At 35.4% G+C, this 23,022-nt stretch overlaps 1 protein-coding gene across 7 annotated transcripts in view; it reads right to left on the reverse strand.

Moving 5' to 3' along the window:
• Positions 1-884: 884 nt before the first annotated feature.
• Positions 885-23,022, reverse strand: part of SMC5 (structural maintenance of chromosomes 5) — a 101,548-nt gene continuing 79,410 nt past the window's right edge. For 3 of the 7 annotated variants that reach the window (XM_037157588.2, XM_037157586.2, XM_037157589.2), the window contains 9 exons: positions 22,674-22,796; positions 12,515-12,640; positions 9,237-9,281; positions 8,699-8,794; positions 8,150-8,254; positions 7,816-7,935; positions 4,508-4,687; positions 4,328-4,423; positions 885-3,209 (listed from right to left, as the gene is read on the reverse strand). In XM_037157588.2, the coding sequence (XP_037013483.2) occupies positions 3,066-3,209; positions 4,328-4,423; positions 4,508-4,687; positions 7,816-7,935; positions 8,150-8,254; positions 8,699-8,794; positions 9,237-9,281; positions 12,515-12,640; positions 22,674-22,796 (1,035 nt within the window). In that variant the 3' untranslated portion in view covers positions 885-3,065. The other 4 variants (XM_037157587.2, XM_037157590.2, XM_037157591.2 and 1 more) reach the window with 3 other exon arrangements.

Genomic DNA, 23,022 nt, shown 5'->3' on the forward strand with positions numbered 1-23,022 from the left:
ACCCCCAACTTTTCCAAAATGTATGTAAAATCTCCCAAATGTACAAATTTGATTAATTGTGAGTTTTCAAAAAATACATGGTATGACTATAAAGTAATGTGATAGGTTGGTGTAAGTATCTTTTGGGGTAGCTCATCTGGCTAACGAAGGAAACAAGATGTGCAGAAGTAATGATATCTGTACTGCCCGAGGCTCACTCAGAGCCTCTAGGTGTCCACATCCTTTGAACAGCTGAAAAAAAATAGAATAAAAAATCTTCATATGAACTTAGAATTCTCAGACCTTGACGTATAAAAATGCACAGTCCATTCTATTTTTTAAGATTTCAAATATCAGATCTCAATAAAGCTGAGAAAGCATGTAAGAGAAGGAAACATCTATAGACTGTGATGCCCCAACAGGCTCCTGACCTCATTCGACCCTCTCAACAACGCTGTGCATTAGTTATTATCCTCATTTCACCAGTGAAGACACTGAACGAAGTAACTTGTTGGCAATGCAAGCAATAGTCTGCCTGACTCAAAAATATAGTTTAAAAATTACTTTAGATAGGTTAATTAATGTAGGAAATAAGACAAAGTGACTAGTAGGAATGACTTTTTTTTTAAGCAAATCTAGGGTTTCAACCTAAAAATATTTATCCTTGCTTCATAACTTGGCTTCTTTAGATGATTTAAACCCTGTTCATTTGTTGACTGTAATTTTCTTGCAGGCAGACAAGGGACTACATTTTCTATCCTTCTGAACACAGATGAACTGCCAAATATTGTTTGGTAAAGGTAGGAGCTCAACAGACTTCTCAGTAAATCTGAAAACCAAGATGACTTTAAAAAGGTTCAAAATATAGAAACAGTTCTCATTTAAAATACCATACACCAAAAGAATATGAAAAGTTGCATTTATTATCATCAAGGTAGTATTTTCCCAGTTTTTCAATTACACACACACACAGACACGAACAACAGAAGGACAAAATTACATTTCCTACATACTAAAGACTCAAATTCCAAAGAAATAAGCACATGTTCGAAAGACGAGTAGAAAGAAATCTTTTCTCTTACTTGGAATATGGAAAACCTTTCAATAGTGACTCTCTCCCTTAAGCAAATCAATGAAGGTTTCTGTCAGTGAAAATGCTTGTTACCTTAAGGTTTTAAATATTTTGCTCATCAAATCAGACTTTTACTTAAAGTTTTTATAATTTGAATGAAATTCAAAATCAACTTTTGCATAAAATATATGAAGTTTTAAGTGGCAGAGACTAATGTACCAGACTTACTATTCTTTTAATGTGTTGAAATGATGTATAATTTATCCTTCACAGCTCAAATTCAATATAAAACTAAATATTAACCTTTTCCAGTACAGAAATAGAAATGCTAACACACAAGGTATGGAATAATTGTTGGCCTATGTAAAGTGAAATAAAATTGACCACTGCATTTTATTTTCAAACACCTTCAACCTTCTGTTTCACACTGATACCCATTTTGCAGGAATGAGATGATTGGCACTAACTTAGACAATAAACAAACTATACCAAGCACATGTTAGTGGAGATATTTTGGCAGAAAACAAAGTATTAGACAACAAACACTTCTGGTAACAATATCAACTTACCAAGTTTTTCAATGTTTGTATGTTCATACTAGTAAAAATGTTATTTAAAAATATTTTCATAGTACATGCATTAGACTTAGTTTAAGAGGAGAAGGTTTTTAAAATTTTTACAAAGAAAAAATATGTTTTAAAGAGAAAATGTCCGGGGAGAAGACATAAACTATGGTTCATTATTTTTGACATAATAAGAATATAAATTTCAGTGGCTATTTAAGAACATACAAAACCCAAACTGAATGCAATTTTTCTATTTATTCAGGCTACCAAGTAAAAAAAAAATAATTTTGTTATTACTGGTACAAATCCAATCCACAGTTCAAACACATGTCCTTGTACTCATCCATTATCTTAAAAGTTTATTTTTTAAAAAGAATAGAACTTGTTTGGCACTTGTTAATTGGTATAACTCAGGCAAATAATTTTGTCATCTCATTCTTTCATGCTGAAAGAACCAGTTTAAATTAGATTTCCTAAGAAATGGGGTAGGAGCAACACTGTAAGGAAAAACCTCTAAGCTTAAGTTCTAGAAACATTACGGTTTGACACAAATCAATGCTTTCCCTCACTCTTTACATAACACTGAGAAATTCTAAAATATAAATTGTAGAAATTAGTATATGAAATCTTAAGAAAAATCTTACTAAAATAATTATAAAAATGCTTTTAGAAATTTAAGATGTAAAATACAATTGACTTTAAATTAAAAAAACCCCACACTTTACAGAGTCATTCCTTAAAAACCCTGTCACGTGATTTTATTTTCTGTCAATCTTTCGGTCACCTGTGCATCATCTAGTGGCCACCTGTGGCATTTCAAACAGTCCCACGACCACTCTGGAGCTCCAGTGCATCTGTCCTTTGAGATACCAATACAATTACAGTATTGAATTTCATAAAACTTTTTAAAAAGGCTCATAAAATTCCATTTCCTAGTGGTGATAAGGAAATCTTTTTTAACGGGAAGAAACAACAGATTTGTCATAAATTATTACTGTACATAAGACTAGACTTTTCCATAATAATTTTTAAAAATTAAGTATAACACTGGGAGAAAACTATGACTTAAGTTCTAGAGTCTTCTTCAGACTGTAAAATAATTAAATTTACCCTGCAATTAAAGCTCAGGGTTACCATGTCAACTAGACTGGTGACTGGCAACACCTTCCACTGTGACTCTGATTTGAAATAGTGCCTTTCAACTTGGGAAACCCAGTGGCTGGTCAGAGTGCTAAGGACTGCAGTCAACAAAGACTGAAAAAGACTTAACTTTTACTACCAGAAGATGATATTCCACAGAAAAAAGTTATTACAGTGTCTGTTCATCAACCCATTTGTACCTTAACAGCAGGTTTAAAAACAACTGGTCTTTTAGCCTTAATGAATCTCCTTTTATTCAGATGAGCTGTAAAGAGAATATAACAAAAATCCAAAGTTCTCTTTTACTTTTACTGAGAAGGCTGAGTGAACGTAATACGGCGCCGCCGTCTTTGGAAAGCCTTTAAGTTCCATCTGTTTGGTTCCAGCATATGAGGACCATTGTAGACGAACAATACCGTCATCTTTTCAGAATAAGGGAGATTTTGTAGGAGCTGTAAGAGTTGGAACAAACTGTCATATAATGCTATATATATATTAAGAAACACAATTCCAACTTTATATATGTAAAATTGTGTTATAATACTAATGAAACTCTTAGGAAACTCTCAAACAGCTCACTATATATCCTGCCAGGCTGGGATCCTTACCTGAATTAGCACATCTGATGCCTGGCAAAAGGAATGATCTACATGCTTAGGGAACCTTCCATAGGGATCAGATGTCTTAGGTAAGACCCTGGAGAAGTGTGTCCTCCAGAATTTTCCTGTGACAGACACTTTCACTCATTTTTCCACAAACACTTTTCAAGCAACTTTTGTGATCAGGTACTGTCATAGACTGGTAGCCCAAAAAGTGTGTAACAGGGAGGTTTGGTTGATAGGCCAAGATGTTTGGTGAACAATACGGTGTTACCAATTCTGGCTACGCCAGAGTGTCTGCTAGAACAAGGAGCGTATACTATTCAATAAAAAGTAATCACTATACCTGATTGAATTTCTGATGGGCATGCTAATGACAGCTTTTTTTGTGTGAATACTTAGTTAAAAAAGCAATATATTTGATTACATTAGCAAATACAAATTTGAAAACATCAGTTTTATAATTTACCCACAGCAGTAATTCTCGCTGACAGAAGATTCTCTATAAAGATACTTCTGTTATCATCAGAGTTGATCTGTGAACGGATGGTGGGGTACTTATAGTTTACTTATAGTTTCCCCTGGGCCAGGGCAGTGGCAGCGGTGAGTAAAGCAGGGCACAGTGTTGCCAAAGACAGGACTTTCTGGGCAGTAAGGCCAGAGTTCTGGGTTTGCATTCTCCTGTCACCCTTTAGTGCCAAAAGGGGAACTTCTCTGGAGGAGGAGTAAGTGCCAAAAGCAGGAAGAAATCTCTGTTCTAGAGCAGAACACCATGTCTCCTATGCTTCTTTCTCTGATAAGAAGAAAGGAGCATAGGAAACATGGCGTGTCCTTGGAACTTGTCCTCTTTAGTAATATAAATATTACCGTAATTTTTTACTTCCTTTTCTGGGAGTGTTCCTGTTCAGATTTACACATTGAGTCCAAATTCGCTACATAATGAAGCCACTTTCAGCTTACTTATTACCTACCTTTGGCGTAATAAAGAAGTACTGAGAAGTATTCTCTTTACAGGCAGTATTTACAACCATTTCAAAAACTCTGCGTTCATTGATAGGGTCCATTCCCTAAGCAATAAAATGATGATTTCATTAAACCTCTTATAAAATACAAGATATGATAAAGCCCAAACAAAAGAATAATCACTATACCTGATTGATTTCATCAACTACTCGGAATGGACATCTATTAAGTTCCTGAAGTGCCATGAGGTATAACATGGTAGAAACACTTCTTTCACCTCCACTCTGATGATGAGGCGTCAATTCATGCAGTTGGGTACTACTGCGGAATTTGACTCTAATTCGAATTCCGTATTTATCATAGTCTTCCTATAAGACATTTAAAAGGTTGATGAAAGATAAAGAGCTTTCTCTAGTAATTTCATACTATTACTTAAAAAATAGATTGAATACATCAATTATAAAAGTAAAGAACTTAAAATTCAGTGATAATTTAAAGTAAGCCAATAAAATATTAAAAAGCCAGTTGCTATTTACAAGCTTTAGTGAGCCTCTAAGGATCTATTTTGGTACGAAAAATTTTCAGATTAAGAGTAACTTTTCCCCTCATTTCATACCATTCCTTTCAACTTTAATAGACGCTCCCATCAGTTTTTTAGAAACTACTTAGCGAAGAGACCCATCTCAGAAAGGCACTATCCATTGTAGCTCCTAAATGGCTAGGTTTTAAGGCTATAGATGCAAAGAATCAGACGGAACACAGTGGAGTACCACGCCCCTTTCTGCTGGAGAGGCAGCTGTGTATGTCACTACAGACGCCAAGAGCCCTCCGCCCTCCTGTTTCTTCCGCTGGTTAAGAAAAAAGCAGGCAGAGACTATTGCATCCTTAAAAAAATACTTATATTAAACCCCATATATATACATATACATATTACTTAGCAAAAACCTGACGCATAACAAGCACACACTAAGTATTCTTTAAATTTTGTCCAAAATGAGGCTGCTCTAAGGCTTACTTACTGCTCTTATTAGTTATTTCTAGATCAGTCAGGTTCAGATTTACCCTAAAAATGAGATCCTCAACTATTGGATTAATGGAGCTTTAAGGTCTAAGACAGCACCGACCAACAACTGGCGTGAAATACAATGCATGCCAAGCATGCAATTGAAAATTTTCTAGTAGTCACATTAGAAAAGGAAAAATATGAGAAATTTTAATTTTATTTAATCTAATATATCCCAAATATCTTTAACAAGTAATCAGTATAAAATATTTTAAGAATATATTTTGCACTAGTCTTCAAACTTTGTGTACTGTACACTGACAGCACACATGTTTTATATTTTACATGTTTTAAGTGCTCAACAGCCAGTCAGTGGCTACTATACTGGACACCAGAGGTCTAAGGTTAACAGAACCACTTCTATAAAAATATAAATATCTTAACCATAAATATAAGAATCCTGATAACTATCAAATTTTTAAAATACCACCTTCAATTTTTTTTGCCCTCCAAAACCCAAACCAGTAAATGACAATAAATTGTAATAGTTTTGATTCATAAGGTTTACTTCTTAAACTTACACAATGCATTTATTTCCCAGCAAATTTATGAACTATGGCATTTCTTAACTATACTAGCTTTGACTGCCAGAGTTTTGTTTGTGGCTCTGCTGCCCATTCTTTGCTCATTTTAGCTTCCTTCATCTCACTGACAGCTCTGGCTAAAGAAAGCAGTTCTAGAACCATGACTGAGGAACCCAGAACAGAAACATTCCAAGGTGGAGGCTGAGGAGAGGTAAGAATGCCCATTTTCCTGAGCCCATGGCGAGGTAGGACAGTTTAACCAAGAAGGCTAAGGACCACTGTTATGATGGTGAGCTATCATTTAAAACACAGAAAAATTGTCCAGAAGAGCGAGCACAGGATCAAGTTACAGTCCCATGCTATAGGACTCTGTATGACAGGTCTAATTCCATATACAGGCTTCCCTATTCTTACTTGATCATATTCATGCCTTATCTAGTCAAGGTGTTGAATAAAGATACTTTAGTTAGATCTGAATCTGACAAAGCTTTCAGTAATCAAATTTTCACCCCATAAAAACTATGCCACACCCACTGAGGAGGCACTAATTAAGAGCTTAGGCTCTGGGATCAGGTCTGGGGTTTGATTTTTTTGCTTTGCCGACTAGTAGGTGTGTGGCCTTTAGTAAAAGTTTCTGTAAGTTTCGGTTCTTTATTTGTAAAAACAGTGTTGATAAAAGTACCTGCTTTATAGAATGGTTGTGAGGATTAAACAAGACAATAGACTTAAAAGGGCTTGATACAGTGCCCTACACTAGAAGTATATGACAAATTATGTCCCTTGATACACACAAGACCAGGGACGAGGTAGATGACAATTACTGTGGCAGAGCCCACTATCTTACTAGAACTGGAAAGTGAAGTGAAATCTGCTATTCTTATGTCTCACACTAAATATAAATAGATGAAGTCACAGGGCAGAGTTCCTGAGGTGAGGAAAAAGGTCCTTACTTTGGCTTTGTATTTATGTGACACACAAGTAAAATTGCACAGAAGCTAAAACGCAAAAATGTAAAATGCTGAACTGTGAAGGCAACATTTTTTATCTTCATTTCCGTCTTAAAAAAGAATTTAGGGAAAAATTTGAACATTTACAAAATTAGAACACTAAAGTAAGATCAAATGAGCCCTGGCTGGTATAGCTCAGTGGACTGAGCACAGGCCTGCGAACTACACTAGTCAGGGCACATGCCTGGGTTGCAGGACAGTTCCCAGCAGGGGACTCACGAGAGGCAACCACACATTGATATTTCTGTCCTTCTCTTCTTCCCTTCCTCTCTAAAGATAAATAAATAAAATCTTTAAAAAATTACTTAAAAAATTAAGCTCAAATGTATCATTAATTAGTCTCAACTATGATCAATACATGACCATTCTAATGTTTCACCAATGATACCACCAAACTCCTCTTTCATTATTTTGAAGTGAATCCCAGTTCATCTTATTACTTATTTCTTAACGGTAATTTTATTTTACCCACAACTGCAATGCATAAACTTATAGCTCAAGAATTTAGCAGCAAATTTTCAAATATTTTTCATTCTTGTAAACTGTTAAATTTTTATTAAAAGGAAACCATGGATATTATACTTTATTTCAGTTATGTGCACCAATTTCTAACTCTTCTAACTTGGACAGTGGTAGAATTATAAAGCAATGCATTGCATTTGCTCATCGCAGCTGAATAACCATTACTAAGTCTGGATATAAAAAGAGCAAAGTATTAGTCACCAATCTCAAATGTCATATACACACAAAAAAGTGACCCTGATGCAATCCCTCCTGTGCTCTTTTCTGTCCTTCGAACAATTTTTTACTAAGCAAAACTTTCACACATAAGTCTAAGGTAAATAAATTATATACATATAATTAAAATTACTTGCCAGGAAACATTTAAAATGCAAGCTTACCTCATTTTCTGTGTGGAGATCAACTTCACCAGCACACTGCATGGAACTAAAAAAATTGCTGAATTTTTCATTAATTTTTTCTACCAGCTCTTTTAAAGGATTAAGCCATCTCTCTTTCACCTGCAAATATAGGCAAAGTAAAAACACGATTTAAAAGAAGTGTTATTACATTCTGATATACAACTTCACATAAAACAAATGTGGTACAAGTATTACTCTAGTCATGAGAACATACGTTGTTCTCTTAGAAGTGTATCATTTCATTTTGCATTATTCTACATTCCCATATGAGTAAGAACACGATAAAAAGAAAAGATAAAGACTAAACAATTACCTGTGAAATGCTTTCCCTATACTTATCCAGCTCAACTTTCTTTATCTTTAGTTCCTCAGTTAATTGTTCTATTTCTTCTTCTCTTTTTGTATATTCTGCAACAACCTGGTAGGGAAAAATTATTTCTTTAAGATAATGTCTTCATTGATGCCTTTGCTAGATTTAACTGAAAATGCCAATGTGGTGCATTGTTTGTATATTCTTGTAACATACCGAAAATGCTATTTTTTATTCTTGAAAAAAATAGGCACTGCAGTATTTCAGGTTAGTCCAACTATTTTTTTATAAAGAAAAGGCACAGAACACTGTGTTCCTTAGGAAGAATCTATTTAAAATTCTAATAGATTCAGAAACCTGGCATTTAAAGCACATTGTTCCTGCTGTCTAGCTTATTATTACCAAGAGCTCTAGTACAGAGTGGGAGGCAAGTACTGGAGGAAACTGAGTGTGAGTGTGTGTGTGTGTGCGTGCGCGCGCGTGTGTGTGTTGTGTGTTGTGTGTATGGGGAGGGTGCTGGTGGTTGCTGTAGGCAATAGGGGAAGAACGTACCGTAGGATTCAATCCAGTGAAGCAAGAAGCTCTTGATCTTTCCTCAGTTAATAAAGCATCGATCTCATCCAATGTGTTTGGAAGATCCTGGAAAGCCTACAGAAGAAAAACATTATCCATCATTGTAGACAGTACAGTGAAAACAGTCAAATTCAAACAAGTTAAAAGAAAAATATTCTGCCGGGTATCTACTACTATGTGTTCGACAGCATGCTAACACACAAGGAATCAAAGAAATTATAAAAAGGATTTTTGCTTTCAAAAAGCTTACACTATACTCTAAAAGGTAACAAAATATATACACTTAACACCAGATAATACCTTAAGGCAGTGTATTGATGTTGAGTATTAAAATAAGCAGTACGTATCATATAGGATATGGAATTTAGAGAAGGAAGTATCAGTTCATGCTACAGGAGCTAAAGAGAATAAGAATTCAGAGGCCCAGAATTCATCTCTGGACCATAAAGCAAATGGCTAAGAAAAAGCAAAGCAGAGGGGAGATAGGAGCTTGGAAAAAAGAATGAGCACTGCATACCATGGGGGGTGAGGAGTTGTGTCCATTTGGAATGGTGGGTACTTGCTGAATTGGTAGAATGGGTCCAGAATATGTGGGGCATTGAAAGAGAGCAAGAAGTTAGAACTTTATACTGTACTTATAAAAGCATCCTAAGAATCCAGTTATTTTGACAGGAGAAATTCACCACAGTACTATCTTCTGGGTCCACGCCATAAGAGACAAATGAGAACAAATATTTTCCTATGAGGGGAAGCAAGGAGCACAGTTTTGCCAGCACAACCTGCAAAGTTCATATAACACAAGGCACAGACCAGATATAAATGCCAGGCATTGAACAAGACAGGTATAGCAACAACATTACATAAATATCTTAAGTTTTTAAAAATGTTTTAGAAAGTAGTTCAATTTCTATAGGACTTCAGGTATTTATCAAGTACATACTGTTCAACTGTCCACTGAATTGTGAATTCGTGTGCCCAACACTTGTTTAGTATCTTTACTTGACTTTCTAACAGGCACCGTAAATTTAAGTCTTCATTTCAATTACTGTCCCGCCAATCTGAACAAACCTGTTTCTCCTGTTCCATCCTCGTTTCAGTACATGGCTAAATTCAGGGGTTCTCTCTCTTATCCTTCACCTCTGATCCATTAGCATGTCCTGTGGGCTCTGTCTTTAAATGATGATACCTCAAATCTATAAACGTCTCTCTTTCCTAATCCATGCACTATTAACTTCTTATCTGGTTCAAGGTACTCATCTTCTAGATGGTCTCCTTCCTTCAAATCTTGTACCCCTACTTTATTCTCCATATATTGGGTTGGCCAAAAACTCTATTTAGTTTTTCCATAAAATAAAACACATTTTTCATTTTCACCAATACTACGGATTTGGATATCTTGAGTATGTCATCTATCTCTTGCTAGTGGGTAGAGGCCAGAGTGCTGCTAAGCATATTTCAATGCATAAGACGGTCCCACAGTAACAAACTGGCCAAAATGTCAACAGTACCAAGATACTTCCCAAACCACTTTTAACACATTGGATCAGTCACAGCACCTTCTCCATACCATGCACAATTTCCCCCCCATTTCGATAAAATTTTTACCTTTCTTGAATAAAAGCACAACATGCTAAAAATGTTGGGTATGGATTTCTTTCAATATTAAAATGGCTGCACAAAAATTCACCCTTTTTGATAAGTTTTTTAAAAAATGCAAGCTGATATGACAGCTGTTATAATCTGACAAAATTGTTTTGAATGAAGTTAAAGACAACTAAGTACTACTAGAGCCACTGCGTGGAAAACACATAACAGACTTTTTGGCCAATCCAACAAAAATTAAATGTTCTTTTATTTATTTTTGTCAATTAATAGTTTAAGGTTCCTTGATGAAATGAGAAAGTTCTTTGAAGTTCATTTTATTTTATTAAAAAGCTTTTTTCAATTAGTTTACTTCTAATATTTTGTATTAATTTCAGGTATACAGCCTAGTGATTAGACAATCATATGCTTTACAAAGGGTTCCCCTGCTATTTATAGTAGTTAATCACTGCTATCTGTGTTTAAAATCCTCCAATGGATTCCATCTCAGAATACTAGTAAAACCCAAACTCCTCCTATGGTCTGTATGGCCATACATGATCTGACTTTTGCCTTCCTTTCTGCTTAGATTATAATTTTTAGTGTCACTGAGATCACTGTTACTCTGAAACATGCCAATATTATTCTGCCCTAGGGGCTTTGTATGAATTGTTGTCTTTGCCTGGGATACTTTTCCCTCTTCTCCTCACTCAGGACTCACCTAAAATAACACCTTCTCAAAGGAACCTTCCTTGACACACTATCCTCTTACCTTATTTTATTTTTCTTCTTTTACTACTCTCTATTTGCTCTTTCATTTGTTTTTTTGGTCTGCCCCATGGTTCAGACTAGAATATAAATTTCAGTAAAGGAGGAAATAGCCCCAGCTGGTGTGGCTTAGTGGACTGAGCACCAGCCTACCAACTGAAAGGTACCGGTTTGATTTCCGGTCAGGGCACATGCCTGGGTTGTGGGCCAGGTCTCCAGTAGGGGGTGCATGACAGGCAACCACACACTGATGTTTTCTCTCCTTCTCTTCCTCCCTTCTCCTGTCTCTAAAAATAAATAAAGTTAAAAAAAGTATGCATACATCTGTCTTGTTCCATGCCTGATACACACACACACAACACAATACATTTTTACAAAAATACATTTTAAATAAATATGTAAATTATCAAATATTGTTCCTTTCAAAAACAGTATGACTTATCAAGGATAGAATTTACTTTCTGAAAGAAAACAGTATAGATATTAATATTTATTTTTATGATAATCCAATGTATTTTGGAGAAGTTCTAGTATACTTTTAGAAACAACAGCTCCTCACTTTGTCTTTAAAAAAATCTGCTAAATTCCTACTATGTACCCACCTGGATCTGTTCTCTGTGGTGTCTAAGTCTGATATCATAAAGTAAAATTTTTGATGGTTTGAGAATTATAATTCAAATTATTTTTTCCAGTTCAATTTATATACTTAGTAGACATTTCATTATCTACTGAAAAAGATAACACTTGAAATTAAGAATTAAAAAACCTGCACAAATACAAAATATTTTAAAACTTTCTGTTCATTTCCTCATTGTGACATTTTGAGAGAATAGGTATGTAGGCAAGATACCATCCTCACTTGTCAGATAAAGCTTAGGGTCATAGGGCTGGCTATATAATGAATGGTGGAACTTGGACTAAAGGGCAGCATTCACTAAATGAATGATAGACATGTCAGCATATAAATTTTTTTTTAAAAAAGGCTCTTTCTCCTTTCCTTACCAAAAATGTTAGCCCTAAAGATTAAGCTTCCACTGAATTCCAAATAGAAACCCTACTATCCAGGAAAACATTTTAATTTTGCCTGTTTTTCTAACTACCACGGTTACTTACTGTTTCTTACTCCATTAGTGGTACTATGTGACCCTGGAAAAAGTACATCCCATTTCCCGACCCCACCCCTTAAAGGTGGCTTGGAAGAAAGAATCTTTTATTGGAAGAATGAATGTTATGGTGCTAATAATTCTGCAATGTAATGTTATGTTTTAATAACTTTGATATTAAGCAATGTGACTGGTGCAAGTTTGAGAAAAATCTGTTAAGCAAAATTATATAGTTAAAAATTGGGAGAAAATCCTTTATATTTTATGGCACATTACAATGCCTAGTACATTTTAAGCTTACAAAAAATGTTAACATGTGGCATTATGTACTATTTATACTTACTGTCTGGTATTCCTGAGGAATGGTCTGCTCTGCACCCAGGTTACATACTTGCCTAGCTCTCCTCATAAGTTCCTTGCACTTCTGCAATAATCTCTGTCTGTTTTCATCCAACTCAATGAAATGTTGCTGTTACAAGAAAAATATTTTGGAAATTTGAACAGAGGGCTATTTTATTAAACTACCACATTATAATACATATCAAAGAACTTATTAAATTTGATTGTGATAAGCAAATCTGAAAACTATCTCAAATTATGAGTGCTTTTCTTGTAAAGGTTAAATCTAGGCTTAAATTTTTAAGAGCTTTAAAATTCAATTTTCCTTTTTCTGAAACAGTTTAATTTAGCTACATATAATTTCACTCAAAATATGAAATACACAGTATATAGGCTTCATATCAGAAAACTCAGCACTCATATGTAAGAAGAACCTTTAAACAGTGTTTAATAGTGTTCCAAATGCCTTTCATGTAGTTATCATTTATTCGTGGACACATTCATTTCTATACCAAATAATTACCGGGAACCTATTAAATGCCAGTTTTTATTATGTACTAAGCATAAAAATATGAGTACAAAAATACATAAAATCAGCCCTGGCTGGTGTAGCTCAGTGGATTGAGCGTGGGCCTGCGAGGGACACATGAGAGGTAACAACAACAACAAAAACAAACATAAAATCATCATAAAAAGAAAGAGCAGTTATTTATTGAAAGCTTATGTGCTAGATGCTTCATGCATATTATTCCCTTATTTCTTACGACACTGACGGTAATATCGTTCCCACTTTGTAGATTAAAAAAAAAAGAAAGTAATTAAAGTAACTTGTGCAAGCTCACACGTTTAGTTAGAAGCAGTCAGGAGTCACATCTATGCCTGCTTACAGAACTCACGCCTCTCAGTGGGAGAGGACTGAATAGGAAAGGAAAAGAGTATGTGTGTGGTGGGGACAGGAGGTGCAGGAAGGTCAGAGTGGTCACAGACGCTAGGACAAGTGAATGGTCTTGAAGAACAAGAGGCCGGATGGCAAAAGTTTCCTGTGTAATGAGGAGGGCTTCATGGAATGCCTTCTTGTGGGCCAAGCTTTGTTACAATCACTATCTTATATGTTAATTAATCCAATCCTCATAACAATCTAAAAGAAATATATTATCTCCTTTTCTAGATGTGGCTCAGAAATAAGTTACGGAAATAGCGGATGAGCAGGTGCCTGAGAAAAAAGACAGGTCTAGCTTGCTGTTTCCATTAAACCTCAAACTTCAGTCTGCACAAAAAATACTTGGAGTGGATGGAGGTGGTGAAGATTGTTCAAACCCTACTGATACCCCAGCCATATGCCAGACCTATTCGATTAAGTTCTGTGGGGCTGAGGCCTGGACATTTGTATTATCAAAAAGGTCCTTAGTGATTTTTATGCATTGAAATTTGATAGCAAATACACTAGACAAAGATAAATGTTAGGAAGTTAAAGGATTTGTACAGGACTGAAATGAAAATACAAGCAAGCCTTTACACTAACTTCTCAGTACCATGGTTTCCCTGAATGAATTCGTCAGTCCCTAAATCCTTGGAGAAATAAAAGAAAAGGTTAAAGACTCCCAGTCTGCTCTCTAGGGCCCTCACACTCAGGCAAATGTAAAACAAGGAACAGCTAGGGAGAAACGGAACATTCTTGAAGTCTTCTATTCCTGCTTCCTATTCCTCTGGACCTTGCTGCTAAATGAAATGTCCTTGAGTTGAATATTTGGGGGATTTGGCTTAGGGGGACAAAATTTCATTCAATAATTTCTTTCTGTTTGGTGGCATATGTATAATAAATTCTTTACCAGAGAAGAGGTTCTTTCTATTCATCTCATCTGTTCCCCTCACCACCATAACTGTCGAGATCTTTTTGAGGGGGAGGGTAAGGAATGGAAAGAAAAGGGGCATACAATGATGTAAGATAACGTTGTACAGATAGGCTAGTGAAAAAAGCTGTATCTACATTTCTGTTTAGAGTCTAGCCTTTAATAGTTAATAGACAACGGAAACATTTAATTTATGTTAAGACATAAGGGCAAAAAAGAGAAAATTTCCAAAATATTGCCCACCAACAAATTAGAAAAGATTAGTCTTGTAGGTATGTCTTCTGAGAGAAATTAGTATTATCTTTTCTCTGAAGTTCTTTTTTTAACTTGACATTAAACAAGGAAAAGCTTCTCTATGAGGGCCCTCTAGTGGAAGAAATAAAAATTGTTTGCAGAATTTAACAGCATCTACACTTGAAATTATTTAATACATTATTCCATTTAACAACTTATTAAAACAACAGTCAAACAGAATGAAAATCATTTTTATATTATAGAAACCAAACTAACTTCTAGGTATTATGAACTTTTACTAAAACACTAGTTTTAAATTAAAACATTTCTCAATTTTCCTATAACACAAATACAAGCACCACATTTCATTCTAATTTAAATGGTCTCAAATTCAAATATTACCTATAAGTTTTAATATATATTAGAATACATATTTTATAAACATAGAAAGTATTTAATCATTCTTTTTTAATAACGAAATTTCAGTGTCAAATTTGAAATTTATAAATCAGTAGTCTTCACTGGCTTTTTAATATATAAGATGATAAATTCTGCTTCAATAAATCTAACAGTAAACAATAAAGTAATGGCACTGTTAAATACTCCCCCTCAAATGTATCTCATTTAAAATGTCTCCTCTGGAATTTTTTTTTTTCTGGCAGGGGAAGAAGAGAGAGTGCCAAGCAGGTAGGCAGAGAATGCTAGGTGAAAACAGAATCTCTAAATTTATTATTAGGATAAACAAATAAATTAATTTATAATTCTTGTAACTTATACTGACCCTGATATAAATCTATACTTTTCAGGGAAATACTGGCTTCATACCAGGCAGCACTCTAGGCACCTTAGAATATATTATTAATGAATAGCAAAATATCCCTGGACTGTAGAATGTGGCTATCTATGTAAAAAAAAAAATTAATTAGACTTCTGCCAAGATGGAGGCGTAGGTGGAAGTGCTGTGCCTTCTCACACAACCAAGTTTAAAAACAACAAAGTTTTAGCAACAAAAACGCAGCCAAACCACAGAAAATTGAACTACACGGAAGTCTGACAACAACAAACCCTTCAGCCAAATCGATGAACCGGTGAAGGAGCGAGCGGTGAGACGGACTGTGCAGGCCCCAGCGGCAGGAAGCGGCAGAGGGGACCGCCATTGTCCTGCTCTGACCCCACCCCTACATACAGCATCACAAACCAGCAACCTGGGTGGCCTGCCTCTGACCACACCCCCACATACAGCTCATAAACCAGCAACCTGGGTGGCCCCACCCTGGTGAACACCTAAGGCTCTGCTCACACCTAACAGGCATGAACAGATCAAAACATGACTCCACAACAACTCAGAGCCCCAGAGCCAATAAATCTAAGCAATGAAGAAATAGCCAAACTTTCAGATGCACAGTTCAAAACAATGGTGATCAGGATGCTCACAGAACTGGTTGATTTTAGTCGCAAATTAGAGGAACATATGAAGGCTAAACTAATTGAAATGAAGGGAAATGCACAGGAAACCAATAGTAATGGAAAGGAAACTGGGACTCAAATCAAAGGAGTGGACCAGAAGGAGGAAAACAATGACCAAACAGAAAAGGATGAAGAAACAAGAATTCAAAAAATTGAGGACAGGCTTAGGTACCTCCAGGACATCTTTAAATGTTCTAACATCCGAATTATAGGGGTACCAGAAGGGGAAGAGGAACAGTAACGAGTGGAAAACTTATTTGAATAAATAATAAGGAAGAACTTCCCCAATCTGGCAAAGGAAATAGACTTCCAGGAAGCTCAGAGAGTCCCAAGGAAGTTGGACCCAAGAAGGAACATACCAAGGCACATTATCATTACATTAGCCAAGATTAAAATGAAAGAGAGAATCCTAGAAGCAGCAAGAGATAAAGGGACAGTCACCTACAAAGGAGTTCCCATCAGACTGTCAGCTGATTTCTCAAAAGAGACCTTACAGGCAAGAAGGGATTGGAAAGAAGTATTCCAAGTCATGAAATCCAAAGACCTACATCCAAGATTGATCTATCCAGCAAAGCTTTCATTTAGAATGGAAGGGCAGATAAAGTGCTTCTCAGATAAGGTCAAGTTCAAGGAGTTCATCACTACCAAGCTCTTATTATATAAAATGTTAAAGGGACTTATCTAAGAAAATGAAGATAAAAAATATGAACAGTGAAAGGACAGCAAACTCACAGTTATTAAGAACTACACCTAAAACAAAATCAAACTAAGACGATAGCTAGATCAGAAGCAGAATCATAGACACGAAGACCACATAGAGGGTTAGCAACAGGGGAGTGGGAGAAGGAGAAGGGGGGAGAAGTTACAGAAAATAAGTAGTTTAGATGGTAGGTAGAAAATAGGGGGGAGGGCAAGAATAGTAGGGGAAATATAGAATCTAAAGAACTTGAGACACGTGGACATAAACTAAAGGGGGGTAATGGTGGGGATGGGGTGTGCAGGGTGGAGGGGAATGAAGGGGGAAATAGAACAACTGTAATGGCATAATTAATAAAATATATATTTAAAAAAATTTAATTAGTGACTCAAAGACTGAAAACAAACTTCGTCCTAAGAAACTTTGCTACTCTCCAAAGTAGTCAGCTCCATTTGAAATATGAGTATTTTTGCTACTACTAACACAATAAATGATAATAGAATACCCTGTCATTCTGCACCTAACCTTACTTAGTACATCTAGGTGAATAAAGGCTGTTGGGAGACTACTTTTCACCTTGTCAAGAGGGGATTAAAATTTGGGAGAACACTTATTCCAAAACCATCATGATTTCATGATACTCTGTACACATGACACAAACCCATCATTTTCTTAAGTTCTCATTAAAACTAAATTCAAAACAAAACTTTAGGCACCAGGATCAAATATTGTGTTTGTGTGACTTGACTTAAAGTTCCATGATGAGCCCATTTCTATATGAAATCTTTTCTGTACTGAACAACCAGGTTCATAGGCTCAATCAATAAAGAAAGCTTAGCACGCATGGCCTCTACAAATCAGCAGAACACAAGATGATGGGCAGGTGACCGCCTCTATACTCTGGTGAAATGCACACTGATGTGGCTCATCTTTGACAGCTGGTTCCCTATCCAGCCCACCTTCCTTCTACCCCTCCCAGTCTGGGTATTACAGCTTTGGCTTCTTTTTTTTTTTTACTGTATCCCATATATATATATATATAGTGATATATGTATAACTGCATATATATTCAATATATATATACATATACACATACACACAGTTGTGAGCATGTGAAACAATTTATTCTTGTATTATTATAAATACTTATTATTTTCCATCCGAATAACTGTAAACCTACGCCTGCCCCACCCTGTGTTCAGAATGACTACTGCTACTTGTGCTGCTTTCCTCCCTGGCTTCCCTTATTTCCTGATGGGGAGAAGAGAGGGAAGGAACTTCCCATCTCCCACACCTTTGGCTTTGCTCAAAGTGAACTAATTCTAGCATATCAAACCTAATTTTCAGCTCCCTTTGGCTAGGTGTGTTTGTGCCTGCCTACTCTAAAATGCTTATTTGCAAGCAAAGTTCTTTTTTCCTTTTCTTCTTCCCCAGTTTCTTCTAGTCATAAGCTTTTTCAGTAAGCCACGGAGTTTGAAGAAGATGGCTTCAGAATAATGAAGCTTCTATTCCACTTTAACTTCATCTGCCCCTTCACCTGTGCAGGCCTATGTCTCTTTCCTGAAACTTATCCTCGAAGGACTCTCTCCACAAAAGACAGTCCTAGAAGCTCACTTTTACACAGCAGGTATGCCTGTGAAAACTGAAAAGTGAATCACAATCAGATCACTGTCAGAGAGTAGTAGAATCTGAGAAAGTAGAAGAATGGATGGTGAAGGGTACAAGGAGACTTTGAATACACAAAAAGTTTAAAAAATCTGCAACAAATATGGCGAAGTGTAACATTTGTTTAACAGGAATAGTGGACACATGGAGGCTATGTTACTCTTCCTACTCATAATTAAAAATTCATATTTAAAAGTATAAAAGACCTCAATGAAACAAATGATAAAAATCCTAATGTAAGTATAACTGATACATAAACTGCACATTTTTAAAGTGTACATCTTGATGAACTTTGACAAATATATACAACTCCAATGAAACCATTACTACCAAGATTTACCCTCTGTAAGCCATCCTCTGTACCCTACCCAGACAACCACTAATTTATGTCACTAGACATTCTGCAGTTTGTAGAATTTCACAGAGATAGAATCATAGTTTCTGGCCTGGCTTCTTCCCCTCAGCACACTTGAGATCCATCATGCTGTGTGTATCGGTAATTCATTTCTTTCTATGGCTGAGTAACAGGCTGTTGTGGACACACTAATTTATTTACTCATTTAACTGTTACTGGCCTTTTGTTTGCAGTTTTAGTTATTACAGAGAAAGCTGCTACATATTTGTGTACCAGTCTTTCAGGGACATATGCTCTCATTGCTCTTAGTTAAATACTAGGAGAGGACTGGCTAGATTACATGGCAGGTATACGTTTAGCATTTAAGAATCTTTTCAGTGGTTTTCCAAAGTGATTATACTTTAAATCTCTACCAGAAACATAGGGGTGAGTTCCAGCTGCTCTACATTCTCACCAGCACTTTGGTATGCTCAGTGTGAAAACCTTAGTCATTCTAGTGGGTCTGTGTTAGTACCTCATTATTATGGCTTTAATTCACACTTCCCACTGACTAATAAGATTGGCAATCTTTTCATGTGCTTATCTGTTATCTGTATACACTTCCTTTAGTGAAGAATACGTTTACATCTTTTGCCCATTTTTTGGATTGGGCTATTTGTCTTCTTTGTATTGTTAATTGTAAGAGTTCTTTTTATTGCATCCATCACAGGTTGCAAACTTTTTCTAAACAGAGCAAGAAGGTAAATATTTTAGGTTTTGAGGTCCACTTACAGTCCATTATATATTCTTTTGTTTTAGTGCTTTAAAAAAATGCCAAAACTCTTTCTTAGCTTGCAGGAACTTTATATAAACAGACCTATGGTTAGGTTTAATCCACAGTAACAGCTCTTTGTCTAGATACAAGTCCTTTGTCCAGTATATGTTTTACAGTAGTCGGCCTTTTCTTAACAGTATCTATTGAGCAAGTTTTAAATTTTGATAAGGTACAATCTTTCATTCCTTCTGTGTTTTATATTGCCAATTCTAAGGTCACTAAGATTTTCTCTTATGTTTTCTTAAGTTTTATAGATTTAGTTATTATATTTAAGTGCAGGATCCATTTGTATATAGGTGGTATGAGTTAAGGGTTATGGACCATTTTTGGCATGACTATTCAATTGTTCCAATACTATTTATCAGGTTTTTCTTCCTCCAGTGAGTTGCCCTGGTAGGTCTGCAAAACAACAACTGACAGTATGTATGTGAATCTATTTCTGGATTCTCTAATGTGTTCCACTGATCCATGTCTATTTTTACAGCAATACAATAATTGTCTTCATTATTGTAGCTTTATTAGTCTTATATTGCTATTCAAATTGCTGCTTCAGTTTTTCTAAGTTTATTTTATTTTAGAATGAGTTTGCCATTTTCTAAAAACTAAAAGCCCTGCTGGGAATTTTAATGAATTTCTAGATTCAGGGGAGAACTGACATTTAAACAAATCCTGAATCTTTGTTCCCTGATCACAATCAACCTCTCCATTTACTTTGTCCTATTTTAACTTGTGTCAGCCACATTTTATAATTTTCAGTGAACAGGCCTTGTAAATATATTTCTAAGTATTCCATATTTTTGATGCAATGATATACACCACTGTTTTATAAATTTCAATTTCCTATTATCCGTTGCTAATATATGGAGCCACAATGATTCCTGTATATTGAACTTGTATCCTGTAACCTTGCTGAATTCACTGTATTTCCCGGAAACCGGTAAGTTTTATAGCCGTGGTTCTGAAATGTGAGCATTCTTGCTCCCCAGGCCACATCTAGTATTGTCTGGAGACATTTTCAGATGTCAGAACTGGGGTTCAAGGAGGGTGTAGTACTGGCACCTAGCAAGTACAGACCAGGGATGCTGCTGACTTCCTACAACATAAAAAAAACAGATCCCCACACAAAAAATTACCCAGTCCAAAATGTTGATAGTATTCAGGCTGAGAAACCCCATTTTACAGGCTTAGTCAAACTGAAGTTTAATTGTTCACATTATTTCATAGGTGGTTGTGTGTCCTCAGGATACCCATAAATATATCTTTTTTGTGATGTTAGCAGCTAATGTGATCCACTGATTCATCAGCAGCTGCAAAGTGTTAATATTCTAATATTCCTTCTGCATTTATGATCTGAATTACTTCTATAAAGAGAAGTTTCCTTTCACAACCGACTTCTAGTGAAGAGAAATTCCCCTCACCATTTTTTGTTTAACCCAAGTAACAGTTCACACAGGAAAGGAAGAATAAATGTAAGATTCTTTCTTTGCCATTTTTCAAAATGAGCTGGCTCCCTAATATCCTCCAAAGGTGGCCAATATTTTTTAAAGTATCATTATGAATCCATACATTAAAATACTGTGATGTGTTTCAATTATCACTTCGTCTACAGTCAATGGGAGCTTCTCCATGTTAGCTCCTGAGTCAAGTTGTCCGTAACAACTTATTCGCTTTCCGGTGCAACAATACAACTGAGGTTAATCTCACACACGTCTTTGTGGGAGTCAGCCATTTCTCCAATGGTTAATTTTAGTGTCGAATAGTATTTAGAGGACAAAATCTGGGTCTTTTCAATAGACAAATCTAGTATTCTTGTTTCTTTTGGAGAGAATACATTGAATTCATTAACTCAAGTATTTCAAGGTTTTTAGTACTCATTTGTTTTATATCTGAGTCTCTATTCTCTTATGCTGGAAATCCTAATGACATTTCACATAATCCCTTATTTGCTTTGTCATATAATGTTATATTTTCAGAATAACATTAGAAGTATGATTAACAATGTAACTGAAAATAGTACAAATTTTTTGCAGTTCTTTTTGTCTTTAATACCAAATGTCTATGTTTGAAAGTCAATTGGGATACTTTTTCTCTGTGAGGTTATATTGCTGAAGTCAAAATAAAGTGAGATTCATTAGTTTCACTTGGCTTTTGCTGTTTGTCTTACCCTCTATGTCTCTTCATTTGAGTAGTAGTGGTTGGTAGCCTTCATAATAAAATTGTAATCTTAAGTGTGGGATTTTCTTGAATTCTGTGAGTCATTCTAGTGAACTATTGAACCTGAGGTCATGGGAAAGCTCCAACTGGTAGCTAATTGGTAAGGTGTGCAAGTGGCCTAAGAACCCCTGAAGTTGCAGCTGGTGTCTAAAATAGGGGCAGACTTGTTGGGGACTGTGACTTTAACTTATCAGTCTGATGCCAACTTTGGGTGGTTAGTGTGAGAATATACTGTAGTACATCAATAGGGGTACCTTGAGTTAGCTTTGTTGTGTATACCGTCCATGGGTTTGTTGTTGCTCTGTTGTACTAGTTACTCTTCTATTTTGGGAAAAGGATCTGAGACTCAAAAACTGCCAGGTCACTACCATTTTGTCACCAGCCTTTCTTTGTGCTTAAAGTTAACTTGGTATATCACATTTCCTGCCCTGCATACTATTTCAATATTTATCAGCATTTCATGGATAGTTATAGAAGATTAAATTGCCAAGATTACCAGTGTACACCAACACTCTTAGTGTTGATCAGCACTCATCTGCAGTGTACCCTATGAAATGCACAAACTGCATTAAAGCTGCTTGATAATAGTAATGACTATAATTTGAGTTAATAAGAAAGCAGACAGGAAGCTTTAGTTTTTAAGTGACTAAATCAGATATTCTGACTTCTCTTTTTAGATTACCACCCCATCCCCCAATCAAATAACAAAATGTACAGTATAAAATATTTGCTTTCTTATCCAGCAGAATACATTAAATTTATATATTAAACAGCACAAAAACTGCATACTGCAAATAATAATATATATTATTTTCAAACAGGTCGGAGACTAGAATCCCAAAATAAAAAAACAAGCAAAAATTTTACCTCTTTGAGACGTAGTTGTGATGACGCAGCCATATAATCTGATTCTAATTTGTTCTTCTCAGAGATCACTGTAGTATTTTGAAGAATTAAATCTACTTTTTGTATATGCAAAGAAGTACAAATCTAGGAACAAAAACCCGTAAGAGTTTAATTTATTTTACATTTAAGAAAAATAATATATTAAAAAATTATAAACCATAAAAATATTTTCCTCCTAATATGACTGGATAACTTTGTCATTATTTTTATAACTATTTCTTACTAGAGAACTTTTATAAAGTCTTCCTGTGAATTTGAGTCATCTGGAATAAAATAATTTAGCCTAACGACTACTTTTAATCAATTTGAC

The sequence above is a fragment of the Artibeus jamaicensis genome, unplaced genomic scaffold (assembly GCF_021234435.1).
Source record: "Artibeus jamaicensis isolate MK-2021 breed Jamaican fruit bat unplaced genomic scaffold, CSHL_Jam_final scaffold_1964, whole genome shotgun sequence".
NCBI lineage: Eukaryota > Metazoa > Chordata > Mammalia > Chiroptera > Phyllostomidae > Artibeus > Artibeus jamaicensis.